Genomic DNA, 25,953 nt, shown 5'->3' on the forward strand with positions numbered 1-25,953 from the left:
TGACGACCTTTAATTTCACCTTTATATCCAACGTCTTTTTAATCTGACTTAATATTATGAATTTGGCTATACTAGTATTAAAAAATCAAAAAAATCTTTCTTTTGCAGTAAATAATTGAAATGACGGAGTTTAAATGTAGTTTGGGTACATTTAAAACCAATAATTTTGACGACGTTATAAGCCATTCCGTACATAAACACTCATTGACAAATGGACAATTGAACATCTGAAAAAGAAATAATGGCAGCAAGGCATACAAAAGATTAATTTTTCCCGATTGTGCCTGATGACGAACATGAAAAGGGGAAAAAAATACACCAAATGTGATTTATATATATTTAGTGCCAATATCTACATTCATTTGTGACTTTTAATATGTCTGTATTAGCTGGCAGGCCATCTATACGAATTACCATAATCATCACACGTATAGGCGGTATTTCCATGTTTCCCTTCTATGTGATATTTCAGGTTTCTGTCAGTTAGAAGCTCAACTTGACACAATTCACATTGGTGCTTTATGATTTTCACTCATTTTTACACCCTGGCTCATGTTGTTTTAAGTTATGTTTGAACAGAAAAGACTTGTCACACTTCCCAAATTTATATAGCTTATTGCTTAGGTGCATATTCACATGACCATCGAAGTGCTGTTTTTATGCCCCACCTACGATAGTAGAAGGGCATTATGTTTTCTGGTCTGGTCTGTGCGTCCGTCTGTCCCGTGTCAGGTTAAAGTTTTTGGTCAAGGTACTTTTTGATGAAGTTGAAGTCCAATTAACTTGAAACTTAGTACACACGTTCCCTATGATATGATCTTTCTAATTTTAATACCAAATTAGAGTTTTTACCCATGGTCCACTGAACATAGAAAATGATAGTGCGAGTGGGGCATCCGTGTACTATGGACACATTCTTGTTAAAGAAATGTTTTACTATAAAATAGGCAGATATGCTTAAAATCACCTGCCACTTTCTTCATATGGTATGCAAGACCTGTCCTACTTCGAAAGAGTTTGAAACATTCATATAATTTGATAATAAATAGGTATTCCTATGGGCACTAATTGCGTCCTTTTAGTTTAATTGATAAATTCAACACTTACCGTTATCTTAAATTTTTTTTCGTTGAATAATCACGAATTTCTAAATACACTGCCGAAATTTACCCTAAGGAACTTACTTTAAATAAATCAAATGAAAACGGTAATAACTGTCCTTTCCTAGATTTAGATACTTCGATTTTACAAGGGAAACTCCACACTAACATTTATGACAAAAGGGACGAATTTTCGTTCCCTATTGTTAATAATCCTTTTTTGGATGATGTTCCTATGGCACCATCTGACGGCCTTTTTTGTTGTGACGTTTTTTGATTTTAACAAACGTAATCTATGTATTACTGGTAAATTATTAAGCCATGGATTTCATTACCACAAATAACTTAAAACCTTTACTAAATTCTTCAGAAGATATAAAGATTTTGTTTTGAAGTTTGGTTGTACCTGTAGAAACCTATTTCAAACGGGATAGCACATCCTATTTTTTACGGAGATATTGTTTACCCTGTCGGAAATTTATTAACGATCCTGGTAAACTTATCGATTCTTTAAAAAACTTATTCTCAAAGGTTACCAACTCAACACTGTAATTAGATCTTTGAATATTGTTTTTATTGGTATAAATATTGTTTTGTTATCAGTAAATTAAAAGCAAACTTTTTGTTAGATGTATTTCTATTTGTATCCATCTGATGAGTTAATATAAAAAAGAAGATTTGGTGTAATTGCCAATGAGACAACTCTTCACAAGAGACCAAATGACACAGAAATTAACAACTATAGTTCACCGTACGGCCTTCAACAGTGAGCAAAGCCCATACCACATAGTCAGCTATAAAAGGCCCCAGAATGACAAATGTAACGCAATTCAAACAAGAAAACTAACGGCCTACTTAATGTACAAATAAACGAACGAAAAACAAATATGTAACACAGCAACAAACGACAACCACTGAATTACAGTCTCCTGACTTGAAACAGGGACATACATACATAATGTAGCGGGGTTAAACATCTTAGCGGGATCCCAACCCTCCCCTAACCTGGGACAGTGGTGTAACAGTACAACATAATAACGAACTATAAGAGTGTACACACTGAAACGTCTCGCCTGTTCTAGTGTCCATAATATAATTTATGTTGAAAGTATAAAAAAGAAATGTACATCACAAGCATTACATTAAATTAAATATAACATTTTAAAAATGATCAATGTACATAAGGTCAAGGTAAGATAATCCCTTTCAGACAGACATGTAGGTCATACAATCATTCCATACAACAAATCTATTGCTAAAACTATCTCTGTAAATTAACCTCATTAAAATGACCTTGACCAATGAACCATGAAAATTATGTCAAGGTCAACTGACACCTGCTTAACAGACTTACACATCACCTTACACTTATTCCCTACACTAAATATAGTTCTATCCCTATAGTATCTGAAAAAAGACCAAATCAGAGAAATTTATCTTTGACCAATGAACCACGAAAATGAGGTCAAGTTCAGATTGCCAGACAGACATGTACACCTTACAAACTTTCCTTATACCAAATATAATTGACTGGATGCTTATAGTATCTGAGAAATAGACCAAAACACAAAAAAATAATTTTGACCAATGAACCATGAAAATGAGGTCAAGGTCAGATGACACCTGCCAGTTGGGCATGTACACCTTCTGAGATGCGTGCGAATTGAAATGCTTCCCAGAATGGATTCTTGGGAAAGTTTCGCTGTATATATACACCTTTTCAGTTAACTTGCTTTAGTTATGCCATATTACAAATAAAGTTTTTAAATTTTTACTTTTTAGAATAAATAAAAAAATAAAATGACTTAAATAAGTTGGATTGATCTATCATAAGTTCATAAATGAACTTAAATAAATCGATTAAAAACAGTATAATTGATGACAACTCCCTAATTAAGTGTCCTTAACATTATAGTGTTTTATTTAATGCAACTTAATAAATTTATGAAATAAAGATATTTAAATTAACATCAATAAAATTAGTAAGACATTATATTGGCATAAATAAATGAGTAAATCTCTTATAAGTTAGTAAATTAACTAAATTAAAACAATTTAATGCAATATAATGAATGATATTGTCTTAATTAAGTTTCTTAAGCATTGCTAAGTAACTAGCATAAGGCCCCTATAAGCTTCCGTATACAAACAATGAACAACAACAGCGAACTGTAATCCACAGAACAGATAGCTGAGTTAATTTAAACCCGGCATTCTAACAGTTAGTAAAACAGTTAAAGTAAATCCTTTTAAGCAGTTAGAGTTTCATTCTGCATGTTCTACATTTTCAGCGCAAATATTTCTTTTATGAATAAAATCAGCATCAACCTTCTCTTGTTTGTTAAAGTTTTCGTCAATTTTGTCGACACAGTCACTAGGCTTAACATCTATAGTAATATCCAGATCTGTTCGCCTGTATGATTCTCTAAATATTAACAAAACTAGGATACCAGCTCCTATGCTGCCTACTAGACACCAATTCATCCATGTTGTACCTGTTAAAACATAGAATACATTCTGTATGTTGTAAAAGAGAGAAACATACAAGCGACTTTGCAATACCCATTATACGTTAACATCACCACTAGGGTATACATGATACATCATATTAAAAGGTGACTTATATGTAAGAATGAATGGTAGTAAATCAGAGTTGTCTTTCTTCATTCAATAATATCCGTTGAAACTGCTTGAATAAGACATAATTCAAATTTACGTCAGTAAATAAGCTCAGCTACAAAAATGTAGTTTCTGTCTACCATTTGAATATATCTTTTCCATCGTATATACAATAAAGTATTATTATACGAAACAATTATGTGAAAGGCTTCGGTGTTGACATAAATATCAATTATATGGTCATTTTTATAAATTTACTGCAAAAGTATGAATTAATGGAAATACTGTGGATTTTCTTATCCCAGGCATAGATTACCAAAACCGTATTTGGCACAACATTTTGGAATTAGAGGTGTTCAATGCTCTTCAAGATTGTACTTGTTTGGCTTTCCAGCTTTCTTCTAAATGTATTTTGTGGATTTTTTTGTCGTTAGATTGCTATCTCGTTTGCGGTTATAATTAAATATATTAGTAGAACATTTATCTAAATACCTATATTAGGAATTTGTAGTACGAAAAGAAATAATACACCAAAAATGCTATCCAGCATAGTTGAAAAAGCCCCTGTTATTCCTTCTGCTATAGGGTATGATGTTTCGCAACTCAATTCATAAAAGAGAGGTATTGTTCCATTTAAAAATATCCCACCAGCAATGCTCGAAATGTACAGCTGAGCTAAAAAAATCAAATATAAATAGTTGTATTTTCTTAAAAGTAAAACAGCAATTACATTAGACAACAATAATTTAACATGTAAAACAGTTTGTTTAAAATCGGTTAATGATAAGTATATCTCAAATAATATTTAACTTCATTATAATAATGAACATCAGCGTAAATGACATCAATGTATCTGTTTTGCCTTACGGTTAACATTTTTAAAATGCGATAAGGTTGTTGGACTTGCAGGAAAAGGAATAGAAGAAAAGAAAATTTGCTGAAAATAATAAATAACTATTGCACGTTCCTAGTTAAAATTTTTTTAACTACAATGTTTTAAAATTAAATCTATGTCGTTTTTTTGTATATAACTCTTACGCATTTGAACACGAGTTAGTGTTCACTCGGTACATGTATACCTGTTGAATATGGTACAATCTTATCACAGACAAGTGTGAACCATACAAACGAAGCACCACCACACATATATAAACATAGCAGGAATAACTTCATATGTCTCAAAAACAGATCTGAAAATCTGAAAGAAATAATAAATATAAGGTATATAAATGTATGATAAAGAAAAAAAATGTAGCAAATTTACTACTCTACTTGCAAATCTGTCTGATTACTCTCATCACCTAAAGCACAGTTAACTTTGTACTATACATTCGTCACATTTCGATTTTCTGCTATAAATAGCAATCAAAGTGAAATCTAAAATTAGAAAAAATAAATTCTCTTTCCCTTTTCCTTAATTGGTATTTTAAAAAGTCAAAACGCTAAATAAATATGATAGATACAAAATGTTTAAATATTTAAAAATTTAAACGGAATAAATAACAATCGAATCGTTGTCATAACTTTGGTTAGAAGGATTTAATGCACGTCAAACATGCGAAGCAATGAATGTTGTTGTTAAATTTGATAGATGCTGTTTGTGCTTCTTTATTAAATATTTGTTTGTTTTGAGATTGTGACACAGTGATGACTGCTGTGCCCATATTTTTACAATTTTACCTATTATGTCTGTTTTGTTCACGCATTGTTGTAAATATAATTGAATTTAATGTGACTGTCATACTAGTCAGGAATTTGACAGTTGTTGTTCATTCGTTTGATGTGTTTTATCATTTGATTTTGCCATTTGATTATGGACTTTCCGTTTTGAATTTTCCTCGGAGTTCAATATTTTTGTGCTTTTATTTTTTTTATGATCTTCAACACATGTATCATATACCGGTATTTGAAATAATCTCTGTTTAAATTAAGAATCTCTTTTCTAAATAAAAAAGAATAATGCTTCCATATCGGTACTGTTATAAAGAACGCTTTACAATAACGTGCATGCTCAAAAACTGCTTTTTAGCACAGTGCTGCATTTTTCAATCTGACTGAAGGAAAATTGTTCGCCATTGCTTTTTATAAAAGCCAATAAACATGCTTGGATATTCCCATTAAAAAGACTATAAACCTTTATTTACGTCGTGTTCATCTTGAATTTTTGAATGAATCGTCTAGAAAATAATGTACACTAAGACACTTTACCTAGCGATCAAAACTCCAGCAATACAACCACCTACTGTTGCATAAAATCCAATCCAGCCAGCTTCTTCCTGTTAAAATAGTTGGACAATATAAAATTGGAAATCTTATCTGATATTCATTTTTTAATTAAAAAAAAGAACCTTACAATTAGTTATCCCGTATAACACTTTTTAACTTCTATTTGTCGTTTTTTAATTGTATCTTCTTCAATCTACCGCTGATCAAGATAAAAGATTACTCCAAAATAAGTTTTTTAATAACTTCCAGTAGATTTTTGTTTCTTTTATTTGTTGCAAAACTGCAACAATATTCAAAAATATAATTATTTTAAGATCTCGTCATTACTATGTAGAAATGATTCAACATTGTAAAAGATATTTGCAACGACAATATGTATTTTTCTATCATATAAATGTGTGTAAAATATCTTGTGGAAATGCCTTGGATCGTAACTATATCATGTAGAATGGCTACATAATGTAAAATTTGTCAATGTGGACATGTCTATGACATCATAGTGCCATCACAGTTGCTTTCTCTGCACGAAAGTGTCAAGATTATATGAAACTTATCATTTGTCAATAAGAGTAAAATAATCTTAAATTAAAAATTTAGCTTGTTTTTATTTTAAATGTCAAGAACTACATGGCTCGTATGATACCTTCCTCCGTTTAAAGACGGCTAGATATAATCTACAGAGTTAAAATTCAGTCATTACCTAAACTGAAATAATGAAGTACACAATGCATATTAATTTGTTTTCTTGGGCTGCAGTATTCAACCAACAGTTTGACTACCCTACCTACCTTCCCATGTTTTCCAAATTACAAAATATGTTCCGTGTTTTAATAATTGTATCATGCCGATGACATTGCTATTAGAAACTATACTGTAAAGGTTTTTATTGTTTGTTTTACCTCAAAGCGTTTCTCTTTCTCGCACGAATCGGGTGTTGGTGGTTGTTGCCGTTGATTGTACCGTGCAATCTTTTCGAATATCTTTTATCATTTTGTATGGATTACTTTAATGTTAAAAATTAAAATATATATACAAATTTGAATGAAAACATTTAAACAGAATTAAATAGATAGTCTATATTGGTCTATATTTTTCTTCAATTCGTCTTTGCAAATGCACTTGATAATTATATTCCAACTTAATATTTTTAATTTTATCCTATAAACAATACCTTAAACATGGACAAATTATTTTCATTCAAAATAAATATTTAAGACTTAATCCGAGGAAAATTCAAAACGGAAAGTCCCTAAACAAATCGCAAAATCAAAAGCTCAAACACATCAAACGAATGGATAACAACTGTCCTATTCCTGACTTGGTATAGGCATTTCCTTATGTAGAAAACAAACCTGCGATACTCCAACAGGGTGTAGGATAACATCAAGTATGGCTCCCCAGGCGGCATATACACCAATGGGTAAAGCAAATGCTATTGAGATTAACCATAAAGGTCCGTGCCTGAAATTGCGAAACTAAAAAATTGTAAATAACCATATGCAAAATAGTCTATATATTATATATTTGAAATTGGAATTTGTTTAAAATTCCAGAATAAATCTTTGTACCTACTTTAGCTGTTCTTGGTTGGTATATTTCTATTTATCAGAGTTATCAGATTTTTTTTCCAATAAATAATGTTGCGTCGAAAGTCTTGAATGTCTTTTACAGAAATACTCAACATATACGAAAAACACAAACAAGGACAAAAACATGTTAAAATGCGTGTGTAGGACAACAAACTATTTTTGGCGTGACCAATAATACCTTTCCTTCTCGATCAGTAATATTACAATAAGTGCACAGAACTTGCAAAAAATAAGCACAGAAAAATGACTTAATTATTATTATTTCTGTGGATACTAATATCCAAATAAAAAAGTGTGGCATATACTAGTAGCCGAGGAAACATTATTTTGAAAAAATCAATTATTACAAAATTAAAAGTCGTACCTAATTATTTGACAAATAGCCTTTTTGTACTCAATTCTTTTCTCATTTGCAGAATTACTTGGTGGAGTTGGTGGCTTGTCAGGAAAATACAAAAGAATGGCAAAAAACCCTACAGCTGCTGCTATACATTCTAAAACAAACAAACAAACAAAACAAATGCATGCACATTTTCGTGAATGTATGAAGTGTTTTTCTGGATTAACCTTCATTAGGAACAATCATTTCAAAGCCAGGAGTGTATAAATAAGTACAAACATAAGAAAATATTTAACCAAAAGAGGTCCACAAAATTTACTAAATTCAATTGTATGTAAAATCAACTTTTCGTGGCTATTGTTAAAAGGTATTTGCACATTTACATGGTTAATGCTTGACCACACTAGCCTAGGTGCTGTTATGAATACGATTGGATCAGTAAACTGCCAATCATAAGATAACGCAGGATTTAACAAAAAAGGGTTTGTCAATGTTTTTTTGCTGAAAGGTAGTAACTTCTAATAGTGCAACTATACGCCTTATATTAAGAAGCCTAATGTGATTCTATTTTAACTGGGTATAAGTACCAGAATCTATTTCACTTCAGATAATTGATTTAAATCTAGTTACAGCAATTAAAAAATAATACTCAGTAAATAAAAAATATAACTATATTGCAAGTTGCTTTAAACATGTTTGAAAATTCCATTTAATATCAACCACCTCGTTTGGACTCGTGGAGAATTGTTTTTTCATTGGAAATCTTACAACAACTCCTTATTTATATATTTCTAATATTCCCTCGGCAAATGAAATAGGTTGTTAACTTATGTTGATGCATTTTGTTGGAATATTAATTATTTCTGCTCACAAATGTACACGATTTGTTACATTTTTAATGTTTTGTATAATTCTATTCCATTTGAATTACAATGCGTTGTCAAGAGATTGTATTTTAAAAGAGTTTAATCTAGTTTGCGAAATATTTCTGGGAAAATAGTTTAATAAAGAGGTTCTAATAAAAAAAATAGCTAAAGCATGCTTTTGAACACCGGTATGCTACTGTTGTCTTTATTTACGTTAATATCAAGTATTTAAGATTGGTTTCAGGATGTGAAAGAGATAAGTTATGAAGATGATTTTAATCTTTTAACAATTGATTGGTTCATCTTGTAATTTTATTGTGGTTTAAAAGAATTGATCGAAGCAAATTATGTATGAAGGCGAAAAGTACTGCATATTAATAAAGTAAAAATGTGCGAACTTTTAACAAATTAACACCTATATAAAATTACCAAAAAAGACATTCAGTTCTTATAATTACATTTGTATTGTATATGTTTAAAGTGACGAGAAAACTTCGGATTTCGTTTTTTTTTCTATGCATTGTGTTAACGTTGCCAAGGAGATCACGTGCCGTCATATATATTGCATTCTATTGATAAGGGAATAAAATAAAACTTTTTGAATGTCTCGGAAATCAAATTTAATGAATCGTCTGAACGTCCATCTACTGTTATTATATTAATTATTTATTTGTGAAGATGTAGAAATTCCATTGAATAGATAAATTCAATAACACCTCCGATCGTTACATTGATGTTATGGTTGCTTTAAAACAATCTAACTTTTTCAAATCATACTGTAGAAATAACTTCTAATGATTTTACTTTAAAAAAAAATAACTCTTATATCAACAGAAGCAATCGTGTATACTTACCTACACGTTCGTTATGCCTGTGTCCGCAGTGATTTCACCGGATTCAAATTAAAGTTATCTGAGTTAAAGGAAATTCTTTTATTTGTTTTAAAAGCATCAAATATCTAAGACCAGTTCATAGCTTTTTTCAAGTTTTCTCCAGTTCAGTTATAATAACGAAAAAATATTTCTGGCTTACAACGCGATGACATTATGCTTATTTCAACGTTTGGTTGTATTTTTGTTAACTAAGAATACCACTTTAAATGTTCACAGAAAGAAAACTAAGTTAGTGACCCTTATCTTAAATCATTTAAAACAGAAAAATGATTTATCAACGACATCTTTGTCTTGAGACAAGTCTATAAATTTGGTAATAGTAAATTTGACAATTGTAAACAAATTTTAGAATATAATTGGCTTAGTTTATGTGCTTTCTATATATTCGCATTTATTGTGTAAAAAAAAATCATTCAATAATATTTTTTAAAAATAGCAGAGAAAATGTATTTTACCGATGTTTAGTCATTGTTTAATGAGCCAAAGTTGAATTAAAAATTCTACCTATTTAACTATGTAACAAGTAAATGTAATCTGGACACTTTTTTCACAAATGAAGATGTGGTATGACAATAGTGACGATTTCAATTTCCAAATTATCAATTTCCCAATTCTCAGCAGTAAGATACCCTCTGCCCCATCGTATGGTGTTTACAGAACCCAGTTGATGCGGTACGCACGTGCATGTTCACACTAAACGGATTTCATATACAGGAGTGTGCACCTTACGCAAAAACTTCTCCAATAAAGTAATGAGGAGGAAAGACACTCAGTAAATGTAATGGACACCATCACGAATTGGTTGATACATACGATGTGTATTTGTCTAATCTAAGGACATTTTTAGAATTAGTTTACCATTACCATTTAAAGCAACTATGTGAACAGGATTTATTCGTTTTGCACAGTTTGATTTTGAAGAAAGGCCGACATAGGTAGATAATGCAGTTAGTGGAACAATTGTTGTTGACTAATAGTTCGTTTCTATGTATGTTGCTTTGTTGTTAATTTTTGTTGCACTTCAGCGTTTCTGTTGTTTCGTTGTTTTCATTTTATAGTTGATGTGTTTCCCTTGGTTTTAGTCTGTAACCCGGATTTGTTTTCTCTCAATCTGTTTATGACTTTTGAACAGCAGTATACTACTGTTGCCTTTATGTATGATTGCGAATAAGACAACTCTCCACCAAAGACTAAAATACGTAGAAAGGAAACAACTACTCTTTATCTAGAAAGGTCACTTGAGGTACCACCATGACGTCATAGCATGTCTAAATTACATGTCATATTAAAATGGGAGTCAAATAACAAAAAAGAGTATGTCCTGTAATTATGCTAAAATTGCATTGAACTAATGGGGAAAATAATTTTGTCCCCGTTCCAAATGGGATATCTTATCATAATTTGTAGGATGGTGTTGTTTATAGACACGATCCATGTAATCCCTATGATTGTTCCTTTGAGAAACCCCATTTTATAATTTCAGAAATTAGCATTGCAGTAAGGGTTATTTTCTTTATCGAGAATTACATTGATTAAGTTTTTAATAAATTAATCCAAGACTAAACATGCATTGCACTTCAGGTACAAAATTTAGTGTCAGACATTCTGAATCAATGTTAATTTACTTAAACTTACCAACATACATCAACCACATCACCTGGTTTCTTAACTCTTCAAAGTTTATTAGCGCTAAAAAAGAAAAGTAAATAATCTGACAGATTTGAAACATCTTTGTTAAAGCAGTATAATTCGATATAAATCAGTCGATGAAAATTCTTTACAGTCTTAGTCTTGAGCCATTTAATCAGTGGTATTTTTTTGTCGGTGTGGTTCAAAGGTGTTTCCCATTGAACCATTGATTTTCCTGTTTCATATATTTAACACTATTTTTTTTAATGGCTCTTTAAACATGGTATAAAAAATCTCATCGCCCTAACCATCCTATTTTAAGGTTACAATGTACCAAATAAAATTACATGGGCGTAGCCATTTTATGAAGGGAACATGACATAGAGATAAAAATAGATGGCTCTCTGTGATTGGTTGTTATATCATTTATGTATTGTTCTTCTGAAAAAACATTATGATTAAAGTTTCATGCAAGCACAAATTTGTCCTTAAATGTATATGATGAATGGCCGGAAATGTTTTTTTGTATGTTGATCAAAATTAGGGGAAATTTTCTGCGAAATCGTAAGGTATCGTAAAAAAAAACCAAACTCACCAAGAAAAGCCATGGGATCATATATATTTAAGTGCGGTAAACTCACATATAGATATCGAGCTCCAATTAGACAACAGCAATTTTTTAATAATTAGTTTATTAAAAACGCCTTTTAAGGAGATATTTGCTTAAAATAGCATTGCCGGCAATGGGGCCACCATTTAGTACTTTATATTCTTTAAAGTTACCCTCTTGATTTAAAAATGGCAAGTCTTTCGTTTCTGCGTGTCTGGTAATTCAAGAAATGTCTAGATAAATTTTGATAAGAATGATAATAAACAACAGAGTAAGCTCTCCTTAATTGTTTTAAAATTTCGAGTGCATGTCAACCCATTATATCTTGGCATACCAGAACAGGACAAGGAAACGAATGCTGTATTTGTGCACCATTATACATTCTGAACTTAAATTACAGAAAATTCGAGCGTTTTTTTTTTAAACGGATTTACGTAGGCAAATTTCAAAAAAACAAAACAATATGCTTTCATCAACCATAATAATACATACTAGATAATATCATTCAATCTTTGTTTGAAATGAACTATCAAATTAATTAGTGTTAAAATTAAGACAATAATGAGTTGCTTAACTTAGATGCTGATTTGGCATTCCAAATGATTTTATTTGAGCACTGATTGATGAGTTTTATGTAGACAAAACGCGTGTCTGGGGTTACAAATTATGACCTGGTATCTTTGAGGAGGTTTTACTATCTATTTTGTTGTTATCTATATTTATTATTGATAACTTATATACATGCATTATTTTTTTTTATCGTTATATCAACTTTTTATCGCGATGCAATGACCTACGGTAGATAATAACCCTCTTCAAATCAAAAGCTATACAATACCAAATTTCAACCCCATAGTCATGATAGTTACGGACCATCTTAAATTGAAACACAGATAGAAATAATGCGCTCAACTTTGTTCCAAAAAATGCAGGTTAACATATTGTTACAGGACAGAAATGTTTGCTTAATAAAATACTTTAATATTCTCGCAATCTCTCAAAAGCTATCTTAACATATTTTCTGTACCTTTTGATTGAACTCATTGTTATATATGTCTAAGTTTATTTTGTCAAACAGTTATATTTACACTGACAGTTCTCATATTTGTTGGCGTCTAATTTTTATTGGCCTTTGTTAAAAAAAACTCAAGAAGGGAAATGTATTGGCATTTGACACGTGATCGCCAAATAAATGAAACAAAGAAGAATGTACTGTATCATTAGGATAACTGATCAAGTTTGAACAAAGAGTATTCAATGATAAATGAAGTTGACCTTCAACACATATACTTTCTTGCTATTCGTAATACTAGTACACTTTCTAGAAGGCAAGCAAATATCTACAGAATATAAGGCATAATTTTCAAAATCTTTACCTGTTTCGTTATAGGTATTTTGGTACGACATTGTTGACGACTCATTTACCATATGTGTAACTACGTCACTGAAAATGATAAAACAATAAATCTTCAAAAAATAAAATTGGGATCAATTAAAATGTTTTTCTTATTATCTTTAGCTTTTATCGCAAATACTCATCAAGAGTTTCTTGTTGGTTTCATGTCACAAAAAAGTATTTATTTATATGCTGCGATATTTGACATACCTCATTCTCAGAGGCCCATGCCAAATTAAGATTAAAAGGCAGTCTTAAATGACAAAAAAGACTTGATTAAATATGAGCGTCATAAACGGGACGGGAACGCTTAAACTATAAAATAATGGAAGTCATGGATGTATAATTACTTGAATACGTGAGCAGTTATATGGTTAAAATGAAACAGAAAGAACAGCCGAAATCCTCTCAATTGACAACATCGCTTCAGAAAATCATGACTTTTGTAGCATAGTTATTTCAAATTTTCATAATCAAAGAATTCTACAAAAAAGTGCTGATGATACCCTAGGTGACTACTTTGAAAAGTCCTCTAGCTGCGGTATTGCCTTAGTGCTTGGAAATGGCAATAATACTGTAGAAATGTGGTTCGTTTTAACATGTTCTCTGCCTTAGTGCTTGGAAATGGCAATAATACTGTAGAAATGTGGTGCGTTTTAACATGTTCTCTGACATTGCTTTCATTTGCAACTGATACTTAAAAATTTGAATGCTATTGATCTATACATGCTTTAATACTTGATGAGCAATATGACAAATTAATGTTTAAATAGTTTAATTATCGGTTTTCAAAAAGAAAGAATAGTAGCCATAATCCACGCAAGTCTACACAGGTCAACACTTTCTTTTAATTCAAGCGTCACTAATGAGAATTTTGTAGACAAAACGCGTGTCTAGCGAACAAAATTATAAGTCTGGTATCGTTGATGAGTTTGTAACAGTATTTAGAAATGGACCAACGCCTTCGTCGTATGACATACTCGAAGTCCTTAGTCTAAATCAATAACATACATTTGTATATATTCAACAGAGACAAATCATTAGTTGACACCAACTCTGATTGGTAAAGATATTTTTCACATATGAAGCCGTTTAAAAATCATTTGCTGATACTTTTACTATGTATTTGTTTATATTTACTGGTTGTCGTCTACGATGGCTTCGTCAATTATAGAAACATGTTTTGGTAAGATTTCATACCTTCATTATATTTGTATTTGTTGTAAAAATACAAAGTACAAATATGTAGAAACTCGATGACGAAGAATAAAAACACAAAACATACTACCTTTTAAGATATCTGACTGTTGTGTTGTATATAGGTGCCGAAACTAATTGTGGACCTACAAATATAAATTATAGAATTATTTAAAGTATGAAAATACCTTAAGTTGTATGCTTAGGAATGAAGAAACGCAATTCGTATCGTTACATAGTAAAACAATATTTGTTAAAGGTGCCAATATCTTTTGTGTTTAATTTAGAACAAAACAAATTATAAAGTTACCTTAAAAACTATAAAACCGATTTGACATATTTGATTCTGAGGAGATATGTTTCATGGTTTGTGTTTTTCATAAAAAAAAGGCTCAAAGCAACTATTACGCTGCAAAATGAATAAAACTCATATACATTTGTTTGGCAAAAGTTTGGTTATGCGTATTTATTATAGAAATTGACTACCAATAAGAAACCCTCCTGCCAATCCAGCATAGATACATAGTGAGCTGATAGCAGTAGCTGTTGTTCGTTGCTTAAGAGGGAACCACAACGATGCTAACAATGGTGGTCCCGAGAAAAAAGTTGTACCAGCTACTCCATTAATTATTGCAGATGCATACATCAATCTGGAATAGACATAATAGCATTACAGTACACGGAAATGAATAAATTACAACTGTCATGTAAAAATTGTAAAGATGATATGTGGATAAATATATAAGATTTCATGACTCGTCATCACTACAATGGCAATCACGATTTAAACAATTGGGTAGCGTAATGAAGAGCTCATTTTGACGAAGTAGAATCATGACTGTAACTCGTGAAGCAATCTTTATGTCACTTGTGCACAATTATAACTATAATTAATCAATATCTAATAATAAGCTTCCCTTTTAGTAACTGGTATAAGACAATTACATGTTCTCCCAAAATAACATGTAGCAAAGATTAAAAGGTTGCACTCAGATTAATCTATGACTTATCGTATTGAAAACCAAACATCGTCAATATTTTATATTTATCCTTACATAGCATATAAGGTAAACACAAACAAGACTTAGGACGCAATAAATTAAAAGATATTATTGAAGCATTTGACAATTTTGAATTTTAAAAATGATGAAAAAGCAATGATTGTGGGTTTTACAGATTGAAAGTTTAAATGAAATTTAAATTTAATGCGATGTGAAGGCAAGCTTTAATTTAGTTTATTGTGGTCTAGAAATATCTTGTATTGTCTTTTGGTTATTGATCTTGAATACACAAAAAAGATGTGTATCAGGATATGTAATTAAAGTTTAGCTTTGGTGGATTGCTTAATTTGAACTACCTACTTTTTGAAATTGAAGTGTGTAACTTGATAAAACTCCTGTTTCACACCGAATAATGACGCATCAAACATATGGTTTGAGTATACCGTTTTTGAATAACAGTGTATAATTTTGTTTTCTTTTTGTACAAGGAATTTAAACAAATACTGAGTACTTAACCAGTCTCAATCCATTCGTGTTACAGACACACACTTCGTAATTCTATTAAGCAGTTTGTGTGTACTGTCTTAATTAATTCTAGTTATTCGTTGTTATTCGGTAGTTAACATGTCGAAATGTACTATGATATTATTTATTCATTTAGTTATCTGTCTTTGGTGTACTTGTATGAATGTGTACTGTATTGCCCGTCATGTAATGTTGTCATTTTAGCGGTATACTTAACATTGTCATAAAGCGCGAAGGTTTGGCTAGCCACAAAACTAGGTTCAACCCACCATTTTTTCTTAAAATATCCTGTAACAAGTCAGGAATATGGCAGTTGTTATCTGATAGTGCGTTTCTATGTATGTTGCATTGTTGTTTGTTTCTGTTGCACTTCTGTGTTTTGTTATTTCGTTGTTTTCTTCTTATAGTTGATGTGTTTCAATTATATATGCTGCTAGTGGGAATTGACCTATTGCTGTATGTTTTTGATACGTAGACTACAATCAAAATACGTGTTGTTATCATACAACCTACCCAGTAGCGTATTCCGGATCACTTGTAATACATCTTAGTCCAGAAGCAGCAAATATCAATCCAGAACATAACACAGCTGAGATTCGAAGACCTTTAAATATAAAAAAAGCTGCATATTAATATTATCTACATATAAAAAAAAAAGTTAAATAAAGTTGAAAAAGAGGGAAGAAAGATACCAGAGGGACAATCAAACTCATAAATCGAAAATAAACTGACACAGCCATGGCTTAAAATAAAAAGGATAAACAGACAAACAATAGTACACATGACACAACATAGAAAACTAAAGAATAAACAACAAAAACCCCACCAAAAACTAGGGGTGATCTCAGGTGCTCCGGAAGGGTAAGCAGATCCTGCTCCACATGTGGCACCCGTCGTGTTGCTTATGAGATAACAAATCCGGTTTAACAAGAACAAGTATATATGTACAGCATAAGTAACAATTTTTTTGTACGTTCCCTTTTTATCCATAATATAACATTGCAATAGTCACAAAATCTTATAGTCCTACATCATGTCGATACAAGCAAAATAGCATAACAGCAAATTTGCTTTATTAGGGCCTAGATGTAATATAATAAAATAATATATTGATATATGTATTCCACAAACGACAAATGGTTTTGAGTACTTACCCTTTTCGTCCATAAAATAACAGTTCAACAAAACTGTACACATGCAAGCTATATTACCAAGGCTTGGTATCAAACCTATCGTTCCATCACTCCATCCATACACTGTTTTAGCAGACTGCGCTATAGGTCCCCACGTATTCCAAATTAAAGTTTGCATAAAACAACTAAATGAAAAAACAGCCAACATCCACCACCTCCTTGTATATAAAACAGTGACATTGTGATTGCGGATTAACGGTCGAGTTTCTTCCATATTTTAAAATTAAAACAGAGTGAGTTTTCTTCATTTTGCTTTACATTTACACATTTTGTACAATAACATGTGACCTGTCTTGTTATCAATCTGTTTTTGTTATTAATAATTGACGTTAAATGTGATATGGAGATAGCGATAATTTAGCTTTGAAAGACATATCGTATCAAATATTGTATACGTCCTTTGATCATTTCACAACATTTTTAAATATGAAAAAAAAAATCGACTTGAAGAATCCGGGATTGATTTCATTTAGCCCATGGTATAACAGTTTTAAGACGGTTTGACTTCATATCAGCAGGTTAAGTTCTTTAAACTCTCTTAAGGTTACAGCAAAAATTTTCTAAACTCTGTTAATCAAATGGAGGTGAGAATTAAGTAATTGAAAACCAGTTAAACATAACAACTTGTCCATGTGCTTGACCAGGTTGCTGCTTTCAGTTGTATGTTATTCTTTTTTTAATTTACGGTCATTATTGCTGATCTTTCATAACTTTGTACACAACTTCATTGGTCTTTCAGCGATTCAGAGATTACTAAATGTTTCAGCCATGTGTGTATCATCGGAACCTTATTTAATCAGTTTTTTTTTTGTCAATAGGTTATTTGTAATATTATAGATAAATTGAGTGTTTAATCTAAATAAGCTTCATTCAAAGAAACGGTAAAAAATTTGCAAATGTTGAGATAAAATTAGAATCATTGCCGACTCAATTTATTTTTAACAAAAAATCGAATCATTTATTAGTCAAATCGTTTTGGACCAATGTGAGTCTTCGCACAACTTAAAGACGTTTATTAATAATACATTGAACATCAGTGTCCGTATATTATCTTAACCTGTGTCTGATAAAAAAAAAACAAAAAAAAAAAAACTATTTATCACATCTTTGGCATGTCCGTACCACAAGCATTCCGCCAAAAGGGGAAGCGATGATTATTTGTTTTAAAATTACGATAACATGTCCTTCAGAAAATTTGACTTAAAAATTCGTCAGCTTTTCACTCAATCAACTGTTTGAAATATAAAGGCAACAGTAGTATACGGCGTTCGAAAGTCATACATCGATTGAGAGAAAACATATCCGGGTTATGCTACAAACTAAAACTGAGGTAAACACATCAACTATAAGAGGAAAACAACGAAACAACAGAAACACTGAAGTGCAACAAAAAACCAAAATGACAATGCAACACACACAGATAAAGATACTAGTAACAACTGCCATTTTCCTTACTTGGCACAGGACATTTTAAGAAAAAAAAAATGGTGGGTTGAACCTGGTTTTGCGGCTAGCCACACCTTGCTCGTTTTTGGCAAGGATAAATATAACATTAAAATGACATTACATGATAGGAATGCAGTATAAATAAATGAAAGAATATTAAGGACAAAGAAATACACAAATAAACATTACAATAGGACATTTCGACATGCTAGTTATCAAAGCTACCAAGCTTATAATTTAATACATAATACATGCGTTTCGTCTACATAAGACTTACCAGTGACGTTCAGATCAAAATAGTAAAGAAACCCAAACAAGTACAAAGCTGAAGAGCATTGATGACCCAAAATTATAAAAAGTGGTGCCAAATATGGCTAAGGTTATATTTGCCTGGGATAAGAAAATCCTTAGTATTTAGGTAGAATAATTCTTACTTTTGCAAACAGTAAAATTATTAAAAATTACCATATAATAGATGTTCCTGTCAACACCGAAGTGGAGACTTAACAGAATAAAAACAAACACTTAAAACAAAAAAATATGAAAAATAGCCCATATTTGTTCATACATTTAGCTTTTCTGATATAAAAAGAAATTAAACATAAGAAAGAGTGTCTATAAAATACGCTATACTTTCATTTGCACTCAGTAACACAGACAGTCAACAACCTTTAACGTAACATAGTTCACTCGGGTCTAACATTGACTAGCATAGTCCAACAGTATATATATATTGAGCAAAGATGTCGGACAAATGAGGTATGTTACTAAGAGAATCTATGATACCTTTTTAACATCCTGATATTTGACATGTTTTACTTAGTTTTTAAGCTTTTTTATCATCGTATTCGTGTTGCCATAACTTGTAAATGCATGTAGTTTTAATAGGATTTTACTCATCATTTTTCGTTTTGGTTGGGAGGAAGCAGACTAACTAAACCTTAATAGACTTCTGTTGGCATTTAAGAAAATAAAGGGGTTCTTATTTTAACCAATTCTAATTTCATGATAACTACACAAATTAGAGTATATTAGTTCATGACAAAAGATATCTTAATAGTTTGACAATTGCAAGAATGTTCAGACTTTTTTTAATTTCATAAATCATGTCTCCCTTCATAGTTGATAGTGCTAGTTGTGGTACCTGTTCTGATCAAGCTCAGTGTAGATTCTAAAAGACCTGGTGTCTATAGAATTTCATTTTCTAATTGAAATAACCCTTCATTTTTTACGTTTTTTTGAATGAATTAAATATAAATTCATTAAATACCTTTATAATCCATAAAATAGCTAGCAAGGAAAACTGTAAATAAAGTCGATATATTACTGCAGTTCGCTATCATTCCGACGGTTGCATCATTCCATATGAATACAGCTTTTGCCGACTGTGCAATTGGTCCCCATGTATTCCATATTAGAGTCTGTGTTATACAATTGAAGGAAAAAATCAGGAGAATCCACCATCTTCGAGTGTATATAACAATCCTTGGAGGTTTTCTCTTATTTAACAAATTTCTTCTCATATTCTTTATGTCTTCAGCCATATATTCCTGGTACGTCCTTTCTGGTTCATACTGCCATTTTTACAGAGTATATTTGTGTACTACGTTTTCAAATTGTATGTGTAAGATAAGTACAGGTAGGATTATAAAAACACTTCGTGTACATAGTAAACATATATCGGTATATGCAAATGACAGTACACAGATTTACGGCCATAAATGATTAAAATCGATCGAAGTTAAATCAGTTGGAAAGCAGGGATAGTGATTCAAACCTAAATTAAAAACCAATTCTTCAGAGAACAATTGAAGGTCTTTCCACCTCGATAATAAGAATGAAATTTAAAAAACGATGTGAGAAAATGTTACTCCGTGTTGATGTAATGTGGTAAATCAAACTGATAAAAAAAAAAAGATTAATAGGTTGATGCAGAAGACTTAATTCTTTTATAATGAACCAGAAAGAATTTTTAGCAAAGGTCAAAATCTAGAACGTCAAATTGACCTTTGACCTTGACCTCAATTTTGAGTTCATAGGTCAGTGATCTCAAATCAAAAGACCCCAGGTCAATCACTTGTATGGTTGTGGAGAAATAATGATTTCAAATACATAAGGGAAGAAAACTCCTATAAGGGTTAACCAAAACACTTCGACTGAAATAGGTTGAAGTTGCGCCTTACTGTAAACAGTAATTTGGCAAACACATCATATCATAAACTGTAACAGTTTCTTTTTAATAACGATAACAAGCAAAATTCAAAATTTATAACATGCCCTTGACCTTCGACCTTGACCTCAATTTCAAGGCCATAGGTCAGTGAACTCAAATCGGAAGGCCTGAGGTCAATCACTTGTATGGTTGTGGAGAAATAATGATTTCAAATACATAAGGGGAGAAAACTCCTATAAGAGTTAACCAAAACACTTCGACTGCAATAGGTTGAAGTTACGCCTAATTGTAAACAGTAATTTGGCAAACACATCATATCATTTACTGTAACAGTTTCTTTTGAATAACGATAACAAGCAAAATTCAAAATTATAACATGACCTTGACCTTTGACCTTGACCTCAATTTCAAGGTCATAGGTCAGTGATCTCAAATCGGAAGGCCTGAGGTCAATCACTTGTATGGTTGTGGAGAAATACTGATTTCAAATACAAAAGGGGAGAAAACTCCTATAAGGGTTAACCAAAACTTTTCGACTTAAATAGGTTGAAGTTGCGCCTTTTTTGTAAACAGTTATTTGGCAAACACATCATATCATTTACTGTCACAGCTTCTTTGGAATAACGATAACAAGGAAAATTCAAAATTTATGACATGACCTTGACGTTTGACCTTGACCTTTGACCTTGACCTCAATTTCCTTTAAATGGACTAAGGACTTCATATCAAAAGACTGTAGGCCACTACGACTTATAACGTATGAATTTATCCAACAAATCGCCTATCTTAAATTTTCAAAGGGAAATAACTCCCATAAGATGTCTTCCGATCACTCAAGTCAAAATTAATCAAATCATTCTTAAGAGTAGACAAACAATTTGGTGAAAACAGTTTGCTAAAATCTTTTACGGTTTTAGAAATATAGCGATAACAAGAAAAAGGGGACGCGGGGAGATAACTCCTATAAGAATAAGTGTTCGGTCACACAGGGTGAGTTTTGAAACCCCATTACTGTACAACATCATTGGCAAAAAATCCATTCGATATGTTGTAAGACAAAAAAGCATCTCAGACGGCAGAAGAAGGAAAAAAAAAAATAATCAGAAGAAAAACAAAAGGTCTTTCCACGAAAAGTGGAAAGACCTAATTAACTCAAAGGAACTAAATGCAACGAATCGACGTATTAATTGATGTTCATCAACTCAAAAACAAATGAAATACAATACGAGAAAAATCTATACTCAATAACACCTTCAAACTAAGCGTATATTGTATTGACAAGTATTTTTTTCTTTCTTTCTATTTCAATAATTTATTTAGCATGCTAACCCCTTAACAAGTGGATTTGCAAATATTGTTAAAATGCAAAATTATATGCATTCACCATATCTTATAATAAATACTTAGCAAAATAAACTTTGGCTGCCATCTTCTGTCCAGAAAAGTGTTATCCTAGTAATTAAAAAAAAAGTAACCTTTTGCACCTTACGGATACAGAACATTTCGTATCAAAGGATGTGTCTAAGATTTGCCAAAGCTTTGAGTTACAAAAAAATGCAAAAAAAAACTATTGTATTCTGACGTACCCAAAAAGATATTTGTTTAATTATGAGTAGCAGTAAGTCTTTCTGAATAGATCCAATTTAGAAGTAAATCAGTGACTTTGTATATGTTGTGATCAAATTGAAATTAAAGGCCATAATTTGCTAAAATTGAACTTTGTCCTTTGGTTCAATCAATGCGAAATATGATTGTTAAATCAAACAATAAATATATTTATTTAAGTTATGTTCATCGATACAACTGAAAAGAGTTCATACCTTTAATTCTTGATATGGTCAGTTCTATTCACTGGTAGGATTCATGATCATTTTGATACATTTACAAACACAAAGTACAATGTATTTTTTTTTTTTTTTTTTTTTTTTTTCTAATTGAATACTTTATTGCAAAAAGCATATATATATGCTATAGCAACGAAAAACATATTTACAACATGACAAATGATAAACAACAGAGATCAATACATATAAATCATTACAAGAAAGCAAATAACATTAAGTAACAATATGTGATCTGATTGACCACGCAGATTTAATGTAGTTACACAATCTTTTAATATGTAAAACAGACTTTAATTTAAATAGATACTGTAATTTAGTAAGGTTTGGCCAAGAACAATAGAATTTTGGCAAATATATAGGCCTAATTGATCTATAGGCAGGGCATACTAATAAAAAGTGGTATTCGTTTTCAACACACTGCATATTACAACATTTACATAAACGTAATTCTCTAGCCATGCCAGTATATCTTCCTGTTTCAATGTTCAGTTTAAATGTACCACTTCGCAACTTAGTTAAAAAGTGTGAATTATAACAAAAATCTAAATAATGTTCAAACCTAAATTCTAACTTTATATCCTTATAAATACTAAGTTTTTCACTCTTTTCTACATTTGATAACCAGCTTTGTATATACTGATCTTTAATTCTATTCTTAATTACATAAAAAAATCCAATAGTATGTATTTCTGATTGTTGATACCATATATAATTGAGACCACTATCAAATAGTAAGTCACGTACATTAGAAGCCCAGTTTTTTTTTGCCATTATTGGCATCATCAAGTAACAATTTATAAACATCATAAACAATAGGTGTTTTGTTAGTTAACATTTTCAACCAATATTTCAAAATTCTAAATTTTCTCATAATACGTATTGTTTTCATAACATAATTTTGTGTAAAAATTAAAAAACAAGAATCTGTGATATCATTGAAAATAAGACAATCTTCCATCAGAGTTCAAATGATGTTGATGTAAGCATTTATAGACAACCGCACTGCTTTTAACAATAAGAAGAACTATGAAAAATGTGAAACTATACATTTTAGAAAACTGACTGTCTTATGAAATACAAAACAATTTACGAAACACAAATATGATGGACATGCACCAATGACAACCACTAAACCACACATATAAATTCTTTGAGACGGAAACGAACGAAGTAATAAAACTGCGACAAATGGAGAAGAGTTATGCGTTTATGCTAAGTTGTCCACTGGCGGGAAAATATTAAGCGATTAAAATCGATAAAGTAAACATACAAGCTGTGTAGGATTACCTAAAAATGATGTCAATGTTGGTAGCAAATAAAAGAATAGTAAGATGGTTTGTGAAAACTTTATCCTTAATTATCCGGAAATTCAACATATAAATTAGGACTGACAGATTAATCAACTCATTTATCAAAACGCTTCATAGACCGTACCATATCATGAGACCTGTCAGCTACTCGCAAAAGGTTGATACTTCGTCTAAGTACCTTGTGCCCTGTGCTTTCACGATTGATAAATCTGACTACCATGAAATCAGCGATTTAACATACTAAGAACACAGCAAATTATGGAGCCGATGTTCTTCAAGTAACTTGTATTGTGATTATTCAAACCATCTTCCAATCAACCCCATGTATTCAATTGTACACATTGATATATTATAACTTGTCATGAATATGCTTTTAATTAATGTGACGCTGGACGTAAAACTGATAATTCACCAACAATCGATCGTTATCGTTATGAAGGCATAAAGTATATTAAGTCGATCTAGGAGTTTGAATGCCCCCTCCCCTTTCTTTGCCTTCTGCTGATTAAATCAAGACTTGGAATTTGTTTTAAAATTATGATTACATGTCCTTCAGAAATATTTGACTTAAAAAGTCTTCATACCACTTAATCAAGTTTTTTTTTTAAGCTAGCCCATATTTGTTCATACAATTTGCTTTTTGCATTTCTGATATAACAAAAAAATAACCATAACGAAGAATGCCCATATAATACGATATTCTTTCATTTGCACTCCGTAACACAGACAGCCAAAAACATTTTACGCAAAAAAGTTCTCTCGACTAATACTTTTATTGGTTACCATAGTCTTACCGTGTTAATATTGAGCACAAATGTCGGACAAATGAGATGTGTTCCTAACAGAATATATGATACAATTATAACATCATGATAGTTGACATGTTTTACTAAGTTGTGAAGCTTTTTAATCATTGTATTCTTGTGGCGGCCATAATTTGTAAATACATGTAGTTTTAATAGGATTTTATTGATCAATTTCCGTTTTGGATGGAAGGAAGCAGACTAACTAGACCTTTATAGTTTTCTTTTTGGTATCTAAGTATAACAGGGGGTTTGGTTTAACTAATTCTAATTTCATGATAATACACAAATACACATTTATAATTAGAGTATATTTGTTCATGACACACAATATCTAAATAGTTTGATTTTTTGGAATTTCATAGATCCAGAACTCCCTTCATAGTTGAAAGTTCAAGATATATTCCCTGTTCTGATATAGCTCAGTGTAGATTCTGAAAGACCTGGTGTCTATTTAATTACATCTCCTACTAGAATAACCCTTCTAGAATGTTTTGAATGGACTTATTTGTAATATGAATTCATTAAATACCTTTATAATCCATTCCATAGCTAGCAAGGTAAACTGTAACTAAAGTTGATATATTACTGCAGTTAGCTATCATTCCGATGGTTGCATCCTTCCATAGGAATACCGCTTTTGCCGACTGTGTAATTGGTCCCCATGTATTCCATATTAAACTCTGTGTTATGCAGTTGAATGAAAAAATCAGAAGAATCCACCATCTTTTAGTGTATATTACAATCTTTGGAGGTTTTATCTTATTTAATGAATTGATTTTCGTCATCTTTGTGTATTAACACATATATCCCTAGTACGTACTTTTTTAATTTATATTGCCATTCTTTGATCTGAGCGTCACTGGTGAGTCTTATGTAGACGTTACGCGGGTCTGAAATATTAAATTGTAAGCCTAGTACCTATTTATAGAGTTCATTTGTGTACTTAGTTTCAAATTGTATATGTAAGATATTTACAGGTAGGATTATAAAAATACTTCTTGTACATAATGAATACGTATCGGTTTATGCATATGACAATATAAAAATTATAGCTTTACCACCATAACTGAATACAATCGATAAAAGTTAAATCAAAGGGAATACAGTGGTACAAATGTTGTGATTCAGTCTTGCTTTAACTCCACGGAACCAAATGCAACAACTCGACGTATTAATTGTTGTTTATCATC

At 31.1% G+C, this 25,953-nt stretch overlaps 1 protein-coding gene across 3 annotated transcripts; it reads right to left on the reverse strand.

Moving 5' to 3' along the window:
* Positions 1-2,145: 2,145 nt before the first annotated feature.
* LOC143064691 (solute carrier family 49 member 4 homolog) lies at positions 2,146-25,672 on the reverse strand. Of its 3 annotated transcripts, none has more exons than XM_076237715.1 (12): positions 25,293-25,672; positions 16,505-16,595; positions 14,952-15,115; positions 14,557-14,611; positions 13,249-13,316; positions 11,269-11,322; positions 7,899-8,028; positions 7,298-7,406; positions 5,928-5,995; positions 4,799-4,917; positions 4,212-4,394; positions 2,146-3,595 (listed from the first exon to the last, which is right to left on the reverse strand). In XM_076237715.1, exons 1-12 carry the CDS (start codon positions 25,546-25,548, stop codon positions 3,366-3,368), a joined length of 1,527 nt encoding a protein of 508 aa, XP_076093830.1. In that variant the 5' UTR covers positions 25,549-25,672; the 3' UTR covers positions 2,146-3,365. The 3 variants fall into 3 exon arrangements, with proteins under 3 accessions (XP_076093830.1, XP_076093829.1, XP_076093832.1); XM_076237714.1 differs by lacking the exon at positions 25,293-25,672 and adding an exon at positions 19,901-20,239; XM_076237717.1 differs by lacking the exon at positions 25,293-25,672 and adding an exon at positions 17,146-17,552.
* Between the last annotated feature and the right edge of the window lie 281 nt (positions 25,673-25,953).

Source organism: Mytilus galloprovincialis, chromosome 2 (genome assembly GCF_965363235.1).
Source record: "Mytilus galloprovincialis chromosome 2, xbMytGall1.hap1.1, whole genome shotgun sequence".
Lineage (NCBI taxonomy): Eukaryota > Metazoa > Mollusca > Bivalvia > Mytilida > Mytilidae > Mytilus > Mytilus galloprovincialis.